The sequence below is a fragment of the Danio aesculapii genome, chromosome 12 (genome assembly GCF_903798145.1).
Source record: "Danio aesculapii chromosome 12, fDanAes4.1, whole genome shotgun sequence".
Lineage (NCBI taxonomy): Eukaryota > Metazoa > Chordata > Actinopteri > Cypriniformes > Danionidae > Danio > Danio aesculapii.
Window position 1 is genome coordinate 30,512,250 of NC_079446.1, and position 20,316 is coordinate 30,532,565.

The window sequence follows — 20,316 nt, forward strand, 5'->3', positions numbered from 1 at the left end:
CTTATATGTTGCTCTATCACAGCTAGCTACACATTATCTGTTCATCATCAAGGTACTGTACTGATTCTAAACAGTTATAGATATGATTAATATATATAATTACTGTATTTTGTGTGTTTTTACTTTTGAAATGAGTGCTTTCCAGAAGACTGTTCTCTTACTTCTTAACTTGAATGTTGGTCTCCAGTTTACTGATGGCATTATTGAGCTGATCCGCGCTGTTTTTTAACTCTTGTTGCAGCTGAGCGCTCAGTCGCATCACTTCATCCCTCACTTCTTTTTCAACTATAGTCCTGAGGTCAGATTTTGATGAAAACCCTTGTGGAAATAAAAACATAGTGTGCATACGTGAGCATATACATTTATTTAACTTGCTGTATGAAGTGAGGATTATATACAACTGCATGCAGTTTAGAATGAATGATATGTAATCGCTGTTTTAAAAATCTCTTCCACTTGTATCGACAGGTTTTCTAAATGACTAAAAATATTAAAAATTGCAAAAGTATTTTTTTACTACTTCAGCGTTTTGTGTTTTATGAACAACAGCAGGGGCGGACTGGCCGTCTGGCAATTCTGGCAAATGCCAGAAGGGCCGGAGCAGTTTTAAAATGTGGGCCGGTCAGGTTTTTTTTTTTTTTTTTTTTTTTTTTTTTTTTTTTTTTTTTTTAATATGTATTGTTTTTGCATGCTGGCAGCTTTTATCTCTTGCAAGATGTGAATATAATGTTGCTGTTGATGACAACAACAATAATAATAATAATAATAATAATGATGATTGATAATTATAATAATGATACATGTTAAGCATTTGGGCCAATCGGCGACGGCCGGCCGGTCTCGAGATGGGCCGACCCAATCAGAGGCTGTGGATCACGCTGATGTAATCAAAATCTGGCAAGATGGTCAAACAGTAAATGCAACACAACGCAAGCTAACGTTAATGTCAAAATATGGACCGTAAAAAAGGAAAGGCGGTGCTGAAAAGGTCAGAGAGAGCAAGAAAAGGGCTCTAAAATCAGATGCTGCCAAATGCATAAAATTAACCGAAATATTCGCGAGAGGAGGTGTAAATGCATCGGAGGACAGTAGCGCGGTAGAGGAGGTAAGAAGGGAACAGAAAATAAAGCAGGTCACACATCGGATGCGCCGCAACACGGCGAGCACATGACAGTTGAAAGTATGGCACATCAGACGCGCATATTCACATGACAGCTGCCGACTTGTGTACCTTAGAAACTTTTGTTTAGAAATTAGAATTCTGAAATGCATGGCGTTGCGCGGCGCGACGCTGTGCGTCGCCGAGCAGCGCTTCTGGTGTGTGACTGACCCCCTTAATTATACTAAAATAAAAATATTAATTAATTTTAATGTCATTCACGCTACTTCTGACAGTTTTTGACAGTAACCTACACTGTGTTTAACAGTTAACTCAGCGTGGAACTCCCATACATTTTAAAATATCATTATAAGCAGATAACGTGGAATTTAGGGTATACACAGAACAGCTATAGCTATAGTACTGTAGGAATTTATGGTCAACTCTAAATACATAGCTAGTCTTTAAAGTAAAACATTAAATACATGCATATGTCACAGTATGTAGGTGGAACATAGACTTCTTTTACAGGCAATATTGTAGTATATATCTATGCAATAGTCAGACATTGGCTTGCTTGTGTTCTTCCTTTCCTGACTCCTGTGTTCATCTATTCAAACTAGAATGTTTCTGGACCCAGTGGCAGTGCAGATAGCCTGACTGCTGCAGCAGAGTCAAGTGTCATGGAGGTAGGAATACAGCCGTAAGAGAAACACACCCTGACACAAATGCTGACAGTTTCTTAATACTGTGTACAGAAAACGGATATAGAAACCCCAAACCAGTTAGGGGTTGTCAGTGGGGGCTAGTTCACCACAGATATCTGGTCAGTCAGAGGCAACGAGCTGCAATCAATCCAGAATTCTTTATTCTTTTTCCACAAAGTTTCCAACAAGTACTGAGCATGCAAGTGCTAAACATCACTTCGGAGTATCCATGTAGGTTGGTGTGTGTGTGTGTGTGGTCCCGAAACAAATAAGAATAAACTGTCTGATTGCCAGAAACACTTCAAAATAAAAGCTCATGTAAGCCTTTTTAAGACTGTGGCTAATTAACGATAAATTAACCCCTATGATAGGAGTAGCCTGTGAATGTGTGTCACACACACACACAAATGGAGATGCAGCACTAGCAACACTTCAGCATACTTTATATCAAAAAAAGCTATATATCATGAAGGATTAAAAATGTACAAATCTGCTAGTACACACAAATATTTCAGCTTTTTTGTTATATATTGTATTGCCTTTTGTGCTACTGTTATTACTTAAGTGTAATAAAGTTTTTTACAGACGCTAGGACACATTTCTCTATATAGGACACTTTTGCAAAACTCTTGACACAGTGAGCACAACAGAAGTCTATGTGGGCTGAACTAGGGATCAATTCTCATTGTTTTGGCACAAAATGCATTTAATGATTACATCTCTCAAATTTCATCAATTCTTTTCTCACTCAGACACAACAACTGACAAAATTCTTTGGACATACAGGACATTTTGCACATGCTGCGTGCTGCGTGTCCATTTGTGTGTAAAGCTCTGTGTGTGTGTGTGTGTGTGTGTGTGTGTGTGTGTGTGTGCGTGAGACACATTCAAAGGTTACTTCTATCATATAATAGCAGACAAACATTTTTTATTAAGTTTTTACTGTATGTATACATTTTTTATAAAGAGGTTGTTTTTGTTCCAGTCACATACATTTAAATGTTTTAATATCTATTACATTTGGCACTGCGTATATTATTTCACCATCTGTACACTAATATAATGTGTGGATGTGCGTGTCCATGGGTGGGGCTGTGTCGGTGTGGTAATGTGGGCTGGTGTGGCTACAGTGCCAGGGCTGAATTTTTGTCCCAGTCCGCCCCTGAACAACAGACTTAGTTATCATTTTCATTTTAATTGTCATTATATCATATCAGTCATTACTTTATGAAACACCATAACATCACATTTGTTTAAACTGACTGTAACCACACTGTAATCTGAACAGCAATTTGTCATTGTCAGGGATGGGCAGTATTTATGATATAAGTAGTATTTAGTCATTTGTATTTGATAGGGATTTTTAAAAGTGGCTTATTTTGTATCAAAATACTTTAGTGTGTTGTATTTTTAAAATACTGTAAAATACTTTGCAAGAAGTCTACATTGGTGCTTTCTCAGTTATTTGCCAAGGCTTGAGATAAGACTAGAAAATTTAAGAATACTGAAGAAGTTGATCAATGCTTGGAGTATGGATGGAAATTATGCATCACATATAAAGGAAGTAAGAGACAGATAGTATGGGGTAAATTCGGGAGCAAGTCAAAATAAGACTGGAAAATAAGACAAACAACATAAAGTCCTTTAGTGGCGATGCCTTCAATACTTCATTGGCTGTTTTAAATGCCAGTAGCTGATCTGCAGGTGCTCTTTATAGTTAATTACAAACTTTGACAAAGTTAATCAGTATGAGACAAAATTAATGAATAATACTCCAGTCTACAGACTGGTCAAAAACTTCCAACTCAGGTTTTATGGCAGCAAAAACAGAGAGCTATTTTTTTATTATTATTTTTTTAGAAATGATTACTTCTTTACTTAATTATCATATATATATATATATATATATATATATATATATATATATATATATATATATATATATATATATATATATATATATATATATATATATATATATATATACACACACACACACACACACACACACACACACACACACACATATATATATATATATATATATATATATATATATATATATATATATATATATATATACACACACACACACACACATATATACACACATATATACACATATATATATATATATATATACACACACTCGAGCATATGTCAATAGCGCCGCCACATTTGTACAGGGCTCCCATGACATATGTCATTCAATCGCACTAGTCAAGACTAAAGCCAATGTGAAGATGCTGGACTTTAGCACTGTGTACGGGTGTAGTAATGAGAAAACAAAGCTTATAGACAGAACATTTTATAATGTGCGGCTCTATAGACTCATTTCTTCCAATAGACAACAATAGCTTAAGCGGCATCTAATGTAAATATCTTTTGTAGATTTATAAGGTTCTATCTGACATTTTTGTCAAAATTGAGTATTTCACATATTCTTATTAAATGACAACTTAATTACATCATGTGATTATTTTTTTGTTATTTTTTTATATATATAAATTGTTTACATTTTAAGACTTTTTATTTAAAAAACAAAAAAGGTTTTATCTACAAAATCGAACTCCAGATTGGCTCTATAAGGCTTTTTCTCTGAGCCAATCAGCGTTTCGAATGCACGCATGAGGGCGTCTTTTTTTGACAATCCCCCGGACTGCTCCATTGACAGTGGGAAAGACCAGAAAGAAACACAAAATCAGAAGCGACTACATAATGCTGCACCACATAAAATTGAGAAGAAACCTGAAACTGAAAAAGTTTGTAAATGTGATGATTTAGAAGCATTTTTTGACATTGAGATGAAATGTTGATTTTTACATTGTTAAAAAAGAAACGGTTATTAAAAAAATGTAATATATTAAATTTGAAATATTATTTTGTGTATATGTAGTCAGTGAAACATTTTCAGTGTTTATTAAACTCATTTGCTCATTGTCTGTTTTCCTTTAAAGTCTTTAAATTTGCCTTGAAGGGCAAATACTTTAATTCATGGGGCATATAATTCAATAAATATAATTCAATAATTCATATAAAGTACATATTTCATATTAATTACATAAAATTAACAGCTGTACTGGACAAAATATTTAGCACAGCCTTGCGTGCTTAATTTGAATAAGAAAAAAATCCTTTTAAAACACTAATTAAATGTTATAGAAAGCAAAAAAAAAAAAAAAACTTAAACATTAACATATTGTTACAACACCAATTTATATATTTTTTAATTAAATTAATAAGCAGACTGGTTGTATTTCTTAAAAAGTAATGCTTCAATCAATGATCTGCCAGATAGAACCTTATAATTTCAAGCAGAAAATGACTATTATGAATGACTAATTAGAAGGTTCTATCTGCTATTCTATCTGCAATTGCCCTGTTTATTTTACCCCAATTTCCAAATATAAGAGAATTTTGATCATTTACATTTAGAGTACATTTAGCGTTACGCACATACTGTTTCCTATATGGAATGCAAATCTTGGAAGCTCAATATCACAAAATCCTTGAGAACGCAGATAGACCCATATAATTCTAAGTCGACGATATGTAAATACAAATTTTTATTTTGGATGTAAGGACATTATAATTACATCTGCAATAGACTTAAGTTTCTTTGTATATTGCATGTATAATATTTGGTTATTTATAGTTGTATACGTAAATATATACTGTACACATGTAATTACAAACTTAATTACTATGTCATTACGTTATAATTACGTTGATATTATATCACATCACGAAATTTTGTCTTGTGTACAATTATTGTGTTGTTACATTACAATGTAATGACATAATAATTACAGTTACATCCAAGATAGAATTTATAAATGTAAATGTTCCTTTGTATTTTGCATGTACAATATTTAGTTGTAGTTGTATACAAATATACAAAGTAAATATGTAATTACAAACTAAATTACTATGCCATTACATTGTAGTTACGCTGGTATTACAATGTAATTACATTGCTATTACAATGTAATCACGTTGCTATTACAATGTAATTACATTGCTATTACAATGTAATTACATTGCTATTACAATGTAAGTACATTGCTATTACAATGTAATTACATTGCTATTACAATGTAATTACATTGCTATTACAATGTAAGTACATTGCTATTACAATGTAAGTACATTGCTATTACAATGTAAGTACATCCAAGAGAACGATAAACGTAAATGTTTCTTTCTATATTTCATGTACAGTATTTGTGTATTTATACATAAAAATACACAATAAATATCTAATTATAATCTTTTATTTTGGATGTAATTACTTTGTCATTACATTACAATTACTATGTAATAACATTTTTAAAATGTTATAACATTGCAATTACATCTGAGATGTAATTACAAACTTATCTTGTGTGCAATTACTGTCGTTGCATTGTAATTGTCATTACATTGTAATTTCATTGCTATTACATTGTAATTACATCCAAGATAATATTTATAAACATGTTTCTTTGCATATTTTTCTTTGTATAAGTACAGCATTTGTATATTTATGTTAATATTCATGTTACATATGTAATTACAAACTTTTATTTTGGATGCAATGACTTTGTAATTACATTGTTATAACATTGTAATTACATCTGCGATAGATTTATGTTTCTTTGTTTATTGCATGTACAGCATTTGGAGATTTATAGTTGCATACATAAATATACACAGTACACATGTTATTACAAACTTAATTACTATGTCATTACATTGTAATTACGTTGCTATTACGTTGTAAATACGTTGCAATTACATAGCTGCTGCAATATAATTACTTTGTTACTAGAATGTAATTACATCCAAGATAATCATAAACAAATGTTTCTTCGTATATTACATGTACAGTATTTATGTATTTATACTTAAACACAATAAATATGTAATTACAATCTTTTATTTTGCATGCAATTACATCGAGAGCCAAGCAATTTATAAACGTAAAAACTTTTTTTAATAACATTGTAATTACAATGTAATAACAATGTAATAACATTGTAATAACATTTTAATTACAATGTAACAACAATGAAATACATGAAATATAGAAAAATACATTTACAATACTATCATAGATGCAACTACAATGTAATAACAATGTATTGTAATAACAATGTAATAACATTGTATTAACAATGTAATTACAATGTAATAAAACTGTAATTACATTATTTGTTTCTTTGTATGTTTCAAGTATAGTATTTTTGTATTTATTTGTTAAAATACACAGTACATATGGAATTACAAGCTTTTAATTTGGATGTAAATACATTGTCATTAAATTTTATTTGCTATTAATACCCGTTTTTACATTGTAATTACATTTGAGATGTAATATGTAATTACAAACTTATCTTGTGTGCAATAACTGTCATTACATTGTAACTATTATGTCATTACATTGTAATTACATTGCAATTACATTGTAATTACATCCAAAAATAATATTTATAAACATGTTTCTTTGCATATTTCAAGTACAGTATTTGTGTGTTCATATGTAATTACAAACTTTTATTGTGTATGCAATTACTGCGTCATTGCATTGTAATTACCAAGTCATTACATTGTAGTTACATCCAAATGTTTCTTTGTATATTTCATGTACAGTATTTGTGTATTTATATGAAAATATGTACATATGTAATTAAACTTTTTATTTTAGATGTAATTACATTATCATTACTATATAATTACTATGTAGTTACATTTTTTTCCATTGTTACAATTATGTAACTACATTTGAGATGTAATATGTAATTACAACATTTTATCTTGTGTGCAATAACTGTCATTACATTGTAATTACATTGCTATTAGATTGTAATTACATCCAAGATAATTTTATGCATTTTTTTTACTTTGTATATATCATGTACAGTATTTTGTTATTTATAGTTGTACATGTAATAAAAACAATACACATGTAATTACAAACTTTTATCTTGTATTACTGTCATCACGTTGCAATTACTATGTAAATACGTTGTAATTACATTGTTACTATTTTGTAATTGTATTTTATCTTGTATTACTGTCATTACATTGTATCTACTATGTCTTTGTATTGTAATTACGTTGCTGTTACATTGTTATTACATCTATGATAATATTTATAAACATGTTTCTTTGATTATTTCAAGTACAGTATGTGTGTATTTATATGTAAATATACACAGTACATATGTATTTACAAACTTTTATTTTGGCTGTATTTACATTGTTATAACATTATTGTAAATACACTATTTTAACATTGTAATTACATCTGAGATGTAATATGTAATTACAAACTTATCTTGATCACTGTCATTACATTGTAATTACATTGTAATTGTATTTTATCTTGTATTACTGTTAATACATTGTAATTACATTGTAATTGCATTTTATTTTGTATTACTGTCATTACAGTGTAATTACTATGTCTTTTTATTGTAATTACATTGCTGTTACATTGTAATTACATCTATGGTAATAGTTATAAACACATATATTTCTTTGATTATTTCAAGTACAGTATTTGTGTATTTATACGTAAATATACACAGTACTCATGTAATTACAAACTTTTATTTTTGCTGTATTTATGTTGTAATAACATTATTGTAATTACACTGTTATAACATTGTAATTACATCTGAGATGTAATATGTAATTACAAACTTATCATGTGTGCAATTACTGTCATTACATTTGTAATTATTATGTCATTACACTGTAATTACATTGCTATTACACTGTAATTACAGCCAAATTAATATATATAAACATGTTTCTTTGATTATTTCAAGTACAGTATTTTTGTATTTTTATGTAAATATAGACAGTACATATGTAATTGGAAACTTTTATTTTGGATGTAATCATATTGTATATACATTGTTATAACACTTTATTTACATCTGAGATGTAATTACAAACATTTATCTTGTGTGCAATTGCTGTGTCGTTAATTTGTAATTACTGTCATTACATTGTAATTACATCCAAAATATTTATAAACATTTGTTTCTTTGTATGTTTCAAGTACAGTATTTGTGTATTTTTATGTAAATATATAGTACTTATGCTGTTACAAACTTTATTGTGTGCGCAAATACTGCTTCGTTGCATTGTAATTACCAAGTCATTACATTATAATTACATTGTAGTTACAGCCAAGAAATTTATAAATGTAAATGTTTCTTTGTTTATTTTATGTACAGTATTTGAGTATTTTTACATAAATATGTACATATGTAATTAAATTTTTTTATTTTAGATGTAATTACATTGTCATTACATTATACTTTTTATGTAGTTACATTTTTACATTGTTATAACTTTGTAACTACATCTGGATGTAATTACAATCTTTTATTTTGGATGTAATTACATTGTCATTGTATTATAATTACCATGTAAAAACATTTTTACATAGTTATAACATTATAATTACATCTGAGAAGTAACATGCAATTACAAACTTTACAAAAATCTGCGATAGACTTAAGTTTCTTTGTATATTGCATGTATATTTGGTTATTTATAGTTGTATACGTAAATATATATACTGTACACATGTAATTACAAACTTAATTACTATGTCATTACATTGTAATTACGTTGATATTATATCGCATCATGAAATTTTGTCTTGTGTACAATTATTGTGTTGTTACATTACAATGTAATGACATAATAATTACAGTTACATCCAAGATAGTATTTATAAATGTAAATGTTCCTTTGTATTTTGCATGTACAGTATTTAGTTGTAGTTGTATACAAATATACAAAGTAAACATGTAATTACAAACTAAATTACTATGCCATTACATTGTAATTACGCTGCTATTACATTGTAATTACATTGTAATTACATTGCTATTATGATGTAATTACATTGCTACTACAATGTAATTACATTGATACTACAATGTAAATACATTGCTACTACATTGTAATTACATTGCTATTACAATGTAATTACATTGCTGTTACAATGTAAATACATTGCTTATACGATGTAATTACAATGCTATTACAATGTAATTACATCCAAGAGAACGATAAACGTAAATGTTTCTATATTTCATGTACAGTATTTGTGTATTTATACATAAAAATACACAGTAAATATGTAATTATAATCTTTTATTTTGGATGTAATTACTTTGTCATTACATTACAATTACTATGTTATAACATTTTTAAATTGTTATAACATTGCAATTACATCTGAGATGTAATTACAAACTTATCTTGTGTGCAATTACTGTCGTTGCATTGTAATTGTCATTACATTGTAATTTCATTGCTATTACATTGTAATTACATCCAAGATAATATTTATAAACATGTTTCTTTGCATATTTTTCTTTGTATAAGTACAGCATTTGTATATTTATGTTAATATTCATGTTACATATGTAATTACAAACTTTTATTTTGGATGCAATGACATTGTAATTACATTGTTATAACATTGTAATTACATCTGCGATAGATTTATGTTTCTTTGTTTATTGCATGTACAGCATTTGGAGATTTATAGTTGCATACATAAATATACACAGTACACATGTTATTACAAACTTAATTACTATATCATTACATTGTAATTACGTTGCTATTGTACATTGTCATAACATTATACTTTTTATGTATTCCATTTTTACATTGTTATAACTATGTAACTACATCTGGATGTAATTACAATCTTTTATTTTGGATGTAATTACATTATCATTGTATTATAATTACCATGTAAAAACATTTTTACATAGTTATAACATTATAATTACATCTGAGAAGTAACATGCAATTACAAACTTTTATCTTGTGTGCAATTACTGTGTCATTACATTGTAATTACTATGTCATTACATTGTAATTACATTTTAGTTACATCCAACATAATATTTTTACTTAAATGTTTCTTTGTATATTTCATGTTTAGTATTGTGTATTTATATGTAAATATGCACAGTACATATGTAATTACAATGTGTCATTTTGGATGTAATTACATTGACATTACATTATAATTACTATGTAGTAACGTTTTTACATGGTAATTACATTGTAATTTCGTATGTCATGCAATATGTAATTTCAAACTTTTATCTTGTGTGCCATTACTGTGTCGTTACACTGTAATTACTGTATTTACATTGCAAATACTTTGTAGTTACATCCAAGACAATATTTATAAATGTAAATGTTTCTTTGTATATCGCACGTACAGTATTTGGTTATTTATAGTTGTATAAGTAAATATACATGGTACACATGTACTTACAAAATTACTATGTCATTACATTGTAATTACATTGGTATAACATTGTAACTACATCCAAGATATTTTCAAACTCGAATGTTTCTTTCAATATTTCATGTACAGTATTTGTGTATTTATACATAAATATACACAGTACATATGCAGTTACAAACTTTTAGTGTGGATGTATTTATTATGTAATAACATGGTAATTACTATGTAATAACATTGTAATAACATTTTAGTTACAATGTAATAACGTTGAAATTACTATGTAATAACATTGTAATAACATTGTAATTACAACGTAATTACATCATAATAATAAAATACATTAAATATAGAAAAATACATTTACAATACTATCATAGATGCAATTACAATGTAATAACAATGTAAAAACATTGTATTTACAATGTGATGACAATGTAATAACATTGTACTTACAATGTAATAACAATATAATAACATTAAACATTTTAATTACAATGTAATAATGTAATAACATTGTAATTACATTGTAATAACATTGTAGATACAACGTAATAACAACGAAATATAGAAAAATACATTTACAATACTATCATAGATGCAATTACAATGTAATAACAATGTAATTACAATGTATCAACAATATAATAACATTGTAATAACATTTTAATTACATTGTTATTTGTTTCTTTGTATGTTTCAAGTATAGTATTTGTGCATTTATATGTAAATATATGGTACTTATGTTGTTACAAACTTTTATAGTGTGTGCAATTACTGCGTCGTTGCATTGTAATTACCAAATCATTACATTATAATTACATTGTAGTGACAGCCAAGAAATGTATAAACGTAAATGTTTTAATGACATTGTAGTTACAATGTTATAACAATGTAATAACAATGTAATAACAATTTAACTACAATGTAAAAAAAACAAAAAAAATACATGAATTATAGAAAAATACATTTACAATACTATCATAGATGCAAATATAATGTAATAACAATGTAATTACAATGTAATAAAACTGTAATTACATTGTTATTTGTTTCTTTGTATGTTTCAAGGACAGTATTTGTGTATTTATATGTAAATATATAGTACTTATGTTGTTACAAACTTTTAATCTGTGTGCATTTACTGTGTCGTTGCATTGAAATTACCAAATCATTACATTATAATTACATTGTAGTGACAGCCAAGAAATTTATAAACGTAAATGGTTTTAGTAACATTGTAATTACAATGTAATAACAATGTAATAACAATGTAATAACATTGTAATAACATTTTAATTACAATGTAATAACAATGAAATACATGAAATATAGAAAAATACATTTACAATACTATCATAGATGCAATTACAATGTAATAACAATGTAATTACAATGTAATAAAACTGTAATTACCTAGTTATTTTTTGTATGTTTCAAGTATAGTATTTGTGTATTATATGTAACTATATAGTACTTATGTTGTTACAAACTTTTGTTGCGTATACAATTACTGCGTTGTTGCATTGTAATTACCAAGTCATTACATTATAATCACATTGTAGTGACAGCCAAGAAATTTATAAAGTAAATGTTTTTAATAACATTGTAATTACAATGTAATAACAATATAATAACATTGTAATAACATTTTAGTTACAATGTAATAACAATGAAATACTTGAAATATAGAAAAATACATTTACAATACTATCATAGATGCAATTACAATGTAATAAAACTGTAATTACATTGTTATTTGTTTCCTTGTATGTTTCAAGTACAGTATTTGTGTATTTATATGTAAATATATAGTACTTATGTTGTTACAAACTTTTATTGTGTGCAATTACTGCGTCGTTGCATTGTAATTACCAAGTCATTACATTATAATCACATTGTCGTGACAGCCAAGAAATTTATAAATGTAAATGTTTTTAATAACATTGTAATAATAATGTAATAACAATGTAGTAACATTTTAATTACAATGTAATAACAATGAAATATAGAATTACATTTACAATACTATCATAGATGCAATTACAATGTAATAGCAATGTAATATCATTGTAATTACAATGTAACAACAATGTAATCGCGTTGTACTTAAAATGTAATAACAATATAATAACATTGTAGTAACATTTTAATTACAATGTAATACCATTGTAACTACATTGTATTAACATTGTAATTACAACGTAATAACAACGAAATACATGAAATATAGAAAAATACATTTACAATACTATCATAGATGCAGTAACAATGTAATTACAATGTAATAACAATGTTATAACATTGTAATAACAATGTAATTACAATGTAATAAAACTGTAATTACATTGTTATTTGTTTCTTGTATGCCAAGAAATTTAATAACAATGTAATAACATTGTAATAACATTTTAATTACAATGTAATAACAATGAAATAAATGAAATATAGAAAAATACATTTACAATACTATCATAGATTCAGTTACAATGTAATAACAATGTAATAACATTGTAATAACAGTTTATTAACATTGTAATAACAGTGTAATTACAGTGTAATAACAGTGTAATAACAGTGTAATTACAGTGTAATAACAGTGTAATAACAGTTTATTAACATTGTAATAACAGTGTAATAACATTGTAATAACAATGTAATTACGATGTAATAAAACTACATTGTTATTTGTTTCTTTGTATGTTTCAAGCACAGTATTTGTGTATTTATATGTAAATATATAGTACATATGTTGTTACAAACTTTTATTGTGTGTGCAATTACTGCGTCGTTGCATTGTAATTACCAAGTCATTACATTACAATTGCATTGTAGTTACAGCCAAGAAATGTATAAATGTTATTACATTGTTATTACATTGTAATTGCATCTATAATAGTATTGTAAATGTCTTTTTGTATATTTAGCGGCCCAGCTAAATATATATAGTTTGTATGCAAAGCCGCTACATGCCACTTGTCTTTGACAGCAAAAGCCGCTATGTCCCGAGAACCAATTAGAAGCCGCAAATCGAATCATATGTTTTCAATGTAGCAGCACTCTGATATGTTGGCTTTTTTAGGAGACTGTTTTATTCCGCATTCGATTTAGATTTTCAAAGACGGAGTTTGATGAACTGCATGAGCCTGTCCGACTGTCAGTGAATGGCAAAAGAAAACGTCCCTAACCTCAAAACTCTGTGCATTATAAGATAAAGAATACACACTGTACAGTCGGAAGTGTAACATGCTTTCATAACGTTTTTTTGCGCAGCTGTGCTACTTTTAATGAGTCCGATTTACTATAGCTACATTAAACAGCAACTCCATTTTACGAAAGACAAAGATGCCGTTCTTTTATCCTGCATGGATGCTATGTTGATAAACAATAGATGAAAAAGTGTAACGCCACGTCAGCAGAGGGAGCCCTCGCCCTACTACTGACTCATCTCCGCTCCCTCTGCGGCCACTTCCTGTTTGTGCTGTATTTCAGTGAGTGCTCAGGCCATGCTTCCTTGCGAAGTATTGCCAGTTTACCTGCCTTACCAAGCGTTGTTCCAAGTGACTTTCATGACTGCATTCCTTTGTATGACCCTGCCTGCCTTGACCACATACATTTTCTGTCTTTGCCCTTTTGATCTGTTTTGGACTGATTGTTGTTGCATTGATCCTCTGCCTGCATTATTACTACGTCTACTGGATTTGTCCCTTTGATTGGTTTGGACTGCTTTCCTGTTACCCACTATTTGCCTGTTAATACGTTGATGTCTTTGTCTCACCCTTTTAATATATTTCCGCACATGGATTCTAACAAAACCTCAGCCTCCTCATTACAAAAAGAGACCAAGATCTTGAGTATAGTGAGGATGAATAAATGACGGCTTCTGAGAGACATCCCTTTTTTGCACAGTAGGCCTTACCTTGTGTTTAATTTGCTAATGCAAGCTATGTTTTAAAAGATACATATATTGTATAAAACTATACATTTTTTATATTACTTCAATAAATGATTTTTTTTGTAATGAACAACGCACAGATATTGATGTTTCTTAATGTTTTTACACCACATTATCTGAATCTAAAGAGCTTGTTTACATTGCTCTACTTACATTAAATCCAATTCCCAAATATCAGAAGTGACAACAGATTGTTAAGAATTAATTAATGTCAATTTTAATGTTATTGATTAATGCACTTGACGGATTTCATTCATTAATTTTTCTTTCTGCTTAGTCCCTGGTTTATCAGGGGTTACCACAGCAGAATGAACCACCACTTACTTGACAGATTTATCTATTTTTAATTTTAGATGGTTTGTGTAATGTGTTATATGTTTGGTAAAATAATTTCTAATCGCATCTTTTGTAATTTTTCAACTAATTAAAATGTCTTGTCCCAATAGGTGGATTTAGAGGTTTTTGCAAAAAAAGCAGAAGTGGATTTAGCTGGTTTTGACGCTAAAGAAAATATCCCTTCTTAAAAACCAAAGAATTGTCTACAGTGCCATTTTGAAAAAAGTTATTTTATTTACTAGCTAATAAACGTATTATTACATATAAAACGAAACTTCTGAACCTAATCAGAGGAGCCTGATAAAAATGCTCATTCACAAGAAAAGAGGTTTGATGGATTTAGAGGGTTTTGCATTTGAACTCTTCATTTATAAACTATATATAAACCAAACCAAAAGTCCTGTTGCAATGTGTGTGTGTGCGTGCGTGTGTGTGTGTGTGTGTGTGTGTGTGTATGTATATGTACACATATATAACACTCTAAACTTTTAAAACCTACATTAATTATTTCAGACATTCACAACACTTGCACAAATACATTTTTCATGCTACAGTGCTTTATCAATATGTATAAATATTCATGTTTATGAAGAAAATTTGTACCAAATGTGTCTTGAACATGAGAAAAGGCTAAATATATTTTACAAATTTTATGACAGTAATATAAATAATATAGAATAACAACCTAAATGTGCTTCATACATACCCAGAGTACAAAAAGACCCAAAAAAGAAACATCTGATGTTTTCTTCTAAAAAATTTAAATAGAAATTATGAAAACAATTGTGAAAACTATTTGAGTATATAAAAGCATTTTCAGTGTAATTCCCTAACTAAAATTATGCATTTAAGACATTTTGTTTATGTCTTCCAGGTTAAAATAGGCCTGAATGCATTTTAAACAAATATGTAAGCATAAAATAGGAAATAAATTCATGATGATTAATTCATAACAGTTTGTCAAATGGGAAGAAAAACACAAAAATGCATATATTGGTCAATATAAAACCAAAAATGCATTCTTAAAGTGCCTTGTGCAGCACTATAGTATTTCTTTTAGTTTTTAAAGGGATAATTCACCAATAATGAAATTTCAATCATTATTTAATCTCCCTCCTATTTTTTTTTAATACCTGTTTGAGTTTGTTCCTTCTGTTGAACACAATGAAATTGTCATTTTTAGGCAAACTATTCCTTAAAGGACTTTAAAGCAGCGTATAATCACTTTATTAGTACCTGGTTTGAGACTTTCTATCTCTGTGGGCTTCAGTTCTGGTAGTTGAGAGCTTTGCTGAACTTCTCCGTCCATTTCTGTCTCCCTCTCAGTTTCTCTTTCTTCATCTGCAGGACTTTCTTTATATACAACAATTGTCAATAAATGCTTTTCAATCTCAGATGTGTGTTATAAAGATATATATATATATATATTTTTTTTTTGTAATGTGTGTTTTGTCAATAAATGCTTTTCAATCTCAGATGTGTGTTATAAAGATATAAAGATATATATATATATATATATATATATATATATATATATATATATATATATATATATATATATATTTATTTATTTATTTTTTTTTTTTGTAATGTGTGTTACTTTACCAGATTGGCTCTTGGCAGTTGGCTCTATATCAGTGTCTTCGGGTATTCCAGTATATGACAAAGATATATCTAGCTGAACCTTTACCAAGTAAGAGAAACGCGTCAAAAAGTAAATTGCCCTGTACATTACAAATTATTTTTACACAATAACATTTAAAAGCCTCATCATACACACCTCTGGAGTAAAAATGTACTTGTATAAAAAATAGTGTCTCATATAGGTGTTGATGAAATAGTATAAAATATGAGTCACTTGCTCTGAGTTGAAAAGGTCGATGCTGAAAGGAGGCCTCTGTGTTGAACATGAGAAAGAAAAACAGGAATATTTTAGTGTTTTTCAAAGAAGTCTTCAACCAAAGTCAACCATGTAAAAAATACTGTGAGAATGTAAATATTGGGAAATAATCATTGTGAAATACATTACAAATTACTTCAGTCACATTTGAACAAACTGATCAAATTACACATGAAAAATAACAATTTCTTCTAAAACTATAATGAGCCTATTGTTTTGAATAGTAGTGTATGTACGTACCCTGACTGAATGGCAAAGCAGAAGTTCACTACAGTAGGTCAAACAGTCATCTGTGTTATTGAGGGATGTTTCTGAAAAGTTGATAAGAATGTTTACTTTAATGTAGAAAAGCCTAGAAACTAACCTAGAGTGTGTTAAAAATGTTAAATTATGCTGGCATGTAAAAAACATGCCAACGAGCTACTTAGCCATATGCTAATAAATTTTATGTTAATTAATGTTATAGAAGCATGTTAGCATTATGCTAAAACGTGCTAGTAACATGATAGCAAAATGCCAGATACTGCTAGCCACATGCTAATTCACTTTAGCTGTGGGTTAGTTATATTCTCAGCATGCTAATTTATACTAACACTCGAATTCATAATAGAAACATATTAGCAACACGTTAATTCCTGCAAATAATATGATAAACATAACTGCAACATACTAATTCACATTTACGAATTGCTATTCCTACAAAAATACTATCAACATTCTAATTTATTCTAGCAACACACTAATTAATGGTAGAAAGATACTAATGCTAATCAAATTGTAATATAATTAGGTATAATATATTGTTATTAAATTATATTAGGGCTGTGCAACTCATCGAAATTGAATCGCAATCGCAGTTTGAAACGTTGCGAGTAGTTAATCGCAAGAGGCTGCAATATGAAATATAATTGTATTATTGAGGATTCTCCGGGGGAGAAGCTTGGACCAGCCTTGAGTTTCTCATTTAGAAAAGAAACTAAAGACAGTTGTTGTTTAATTTTTTTGGTGATTCCTAATAGGACATTTAATCGTAAACTTGGCAAGCAATTTTGAAGAATTTTATGTTTCCCCATTTAAACAGAGTGCCTGAGCAAACTGCCCAAGATGCGTTTAAAAGATGGCAGCTGAGTGAATTGACTTGCCTTAAAGGGACTTTGGCACACTCAGAATTGCGCAGCCAAACTAGACCCACAATTAATAAAGAAAACAAACAGGAAAGTGCTGACAAGTGGGATTATGGCATCTGCTGCTTCAGATGCATTAATAGACAAATTAATATCAAAGAAAAATAGCATTTGTAATATGGGAATATTTTGGTTTCAAAGTCACAGACACCAAACAAAAACAGGTCATTTTTAATAGCTGTCGCAGAATTGTTGTGACGGCTTACAGATTATTGAGCTGAAGCTAGACTTCAAAATTAAATCGGAAATCAAATCGCAATATCTGTCAAAACAAATCACAATTATATATTTTCCCCAAATCGCACAGCCCTAAATTTACAATATAAATTGTGTATTATTATAATTTATGTCATTTGTATACAAATTTTTCATCACCTATGTTAAACTGATGCACGTTTTTGATAATGGAGATGAGAACAGACGTTTGTTCCCTGTTGAAGTTTTGTTCCCTGCAGAACCGCACCAGATTTGTGTATAGCTCCAGCAGTACTCTCTGTTTTGGTTGAGACTCATCAGCCACTAACGCATGGCACAAAATCCTGGAGATGAAGCAAACAACGTAAATGTAAAATCTTCTAGAACATAGGTCTCAAACTTGATTCCTGGAGGGCCGAAGCTCTACACAGTTTTGCTCCAACCCTAATCAAACACAGCTGATCCAACCAATCAAGGTGTTCAAGACTACTAGAGACTATTAAGCAGGTGTGAGTTGGAGGTGGTTGGAGCTAAACTATGCAGGGCTGTGGCTCTCCAGGAATTGAGTTTGAGACCACTGTTCTGGAACATTATACACAACATCAATTATTTTTAAAATCATTTCTGTTATCCAACACTTTCTGGTCTCTAGAACCACAAAATGTTTGTATTTGTGATGTAGATTAACGAAGGATTTCTCTAAAAAGGTATACATAATATAGGTGGTTGCCAGTACTGGGTTGTGGCTGAAAGGGCATCCTCTGCGCAAAACATATACCGGAATAGTTGGCGGTTCATTCCGCTGTGGCAATAAGTAAAGTACTAAGCCGGAGGAAAATGAATGAATGAATAATATACGTGGTTCATTTTATATGATGTTGGAATATTTAATCAATTCTATGCGTGTTCAATAAAATAGGTCAGGAGAAGTTTTCTTCAATGTCAAAAATATCTGTAATTTATTGGATACAAATGAATAATTTCGATTCACAGAATTCTAGTATCCTCAATGTAATGCAAGAATTACATTCAGGAGGTGCACAACAATTTACATTTCCTGACTCCAGCTTTTATACGTATATAAAAGCTATAAAAGTTTATTTACTAATAAACCTTTCAATGTCTTGAGTTAAAGTACTCTTCTCAAGCTCTTCCATATCACTGTGTTTCAAGTCTGCCCTAGAAATACAATAAACAAACAAATAAAAAGAGTTATTGAGGGTTTTAGTGCATTTCTGAATATGCTAAAAGACAAACTGAGCTGGATGTTTTATATGGTATTTATCGTTTGTATTTATTAACGTCATTTTGTGGTATTTAATTTTTCTGGATGACTTACCATAACAGCACCCGTGCTTTTGGAACCTGGGGCACCTAAAAAGGTTACAGTTTGACGTCATTTATAAAGATAAGTCACATATAAGTTATTATTTAACTGTTATATATAGAAAATTGCGTGTTTGTTTACCGTAATGTTCTCAAAAGGCTTCATTTCTCTTTCCTGCCTCTGAAAATGGCTCAACTGTATTTAAACCACCTGTAACTTATGTTACATCGTATCCTAGCAACTGTAAAAAACAAACTCTTTAATGCTTCACATGAGGGTAAACTTTTTAATATTAGATTAAACGATACAAAAAAATAATAACACGATTTAATCATT

At 29.1% G+C, this 20,316-nt stretch overlaps 1 protein-coding gene across 1 annotated transcript; it reads right to left on the reverse strand.

Annotated features, from left to right (window-relative positions):
- Positions 1-157: 157 nt before the first annotated feature.
- Positions 158-20,188, reverse strand: cfap119 (cilia and flagella associated protein 119). Its single transcript, XM_056469817.1, has 9 exons — positions 20,122-20,188; positions 19,993-20,027; positions 19,767-19,832; positions 18,834-18,997; positions 17,515-17,585; positions 17,155-17,271; positions 16,980-17,058; positions 16,611-16,727; positions 158-318 (listed from the first exon to the last, which is right to left on the reverse strand). Exons 1-9 carry the CDS (start codon positions 20,143-20,145, stop codon positions 158-160), a joined length of 834 nt encoding a protein of 277 aa, XP_056325792.1. The 5' UTR covers positions 20,146-20,188.
- Positions 20,189-20,316: the final 128 nt, after the last annotated feature.

Excerpts from the sequence above, each read along its gene's own strand:
- cfap119 (XM_056469817.1), bottom strand. The coding sequence starts at position 20,145 with ATGAAGCCTTTTGAGAACATTACG. Across the intron at positions 20,028-20,121 it reads AGCCTTTTGAGAACATTACG|GTGCCCCAGGTTCCAAAAGC; the intron begins GTAAACAAACAC and ends TAACCTTTTTAG. Across the intron at positions 17,586-18,833 it reads CGTGCATCAGTTTAACATAG|AAACATCCCTCAATAACACA; the intron begins GTGATGAAAAAT and ends TCAACTTTTCAG.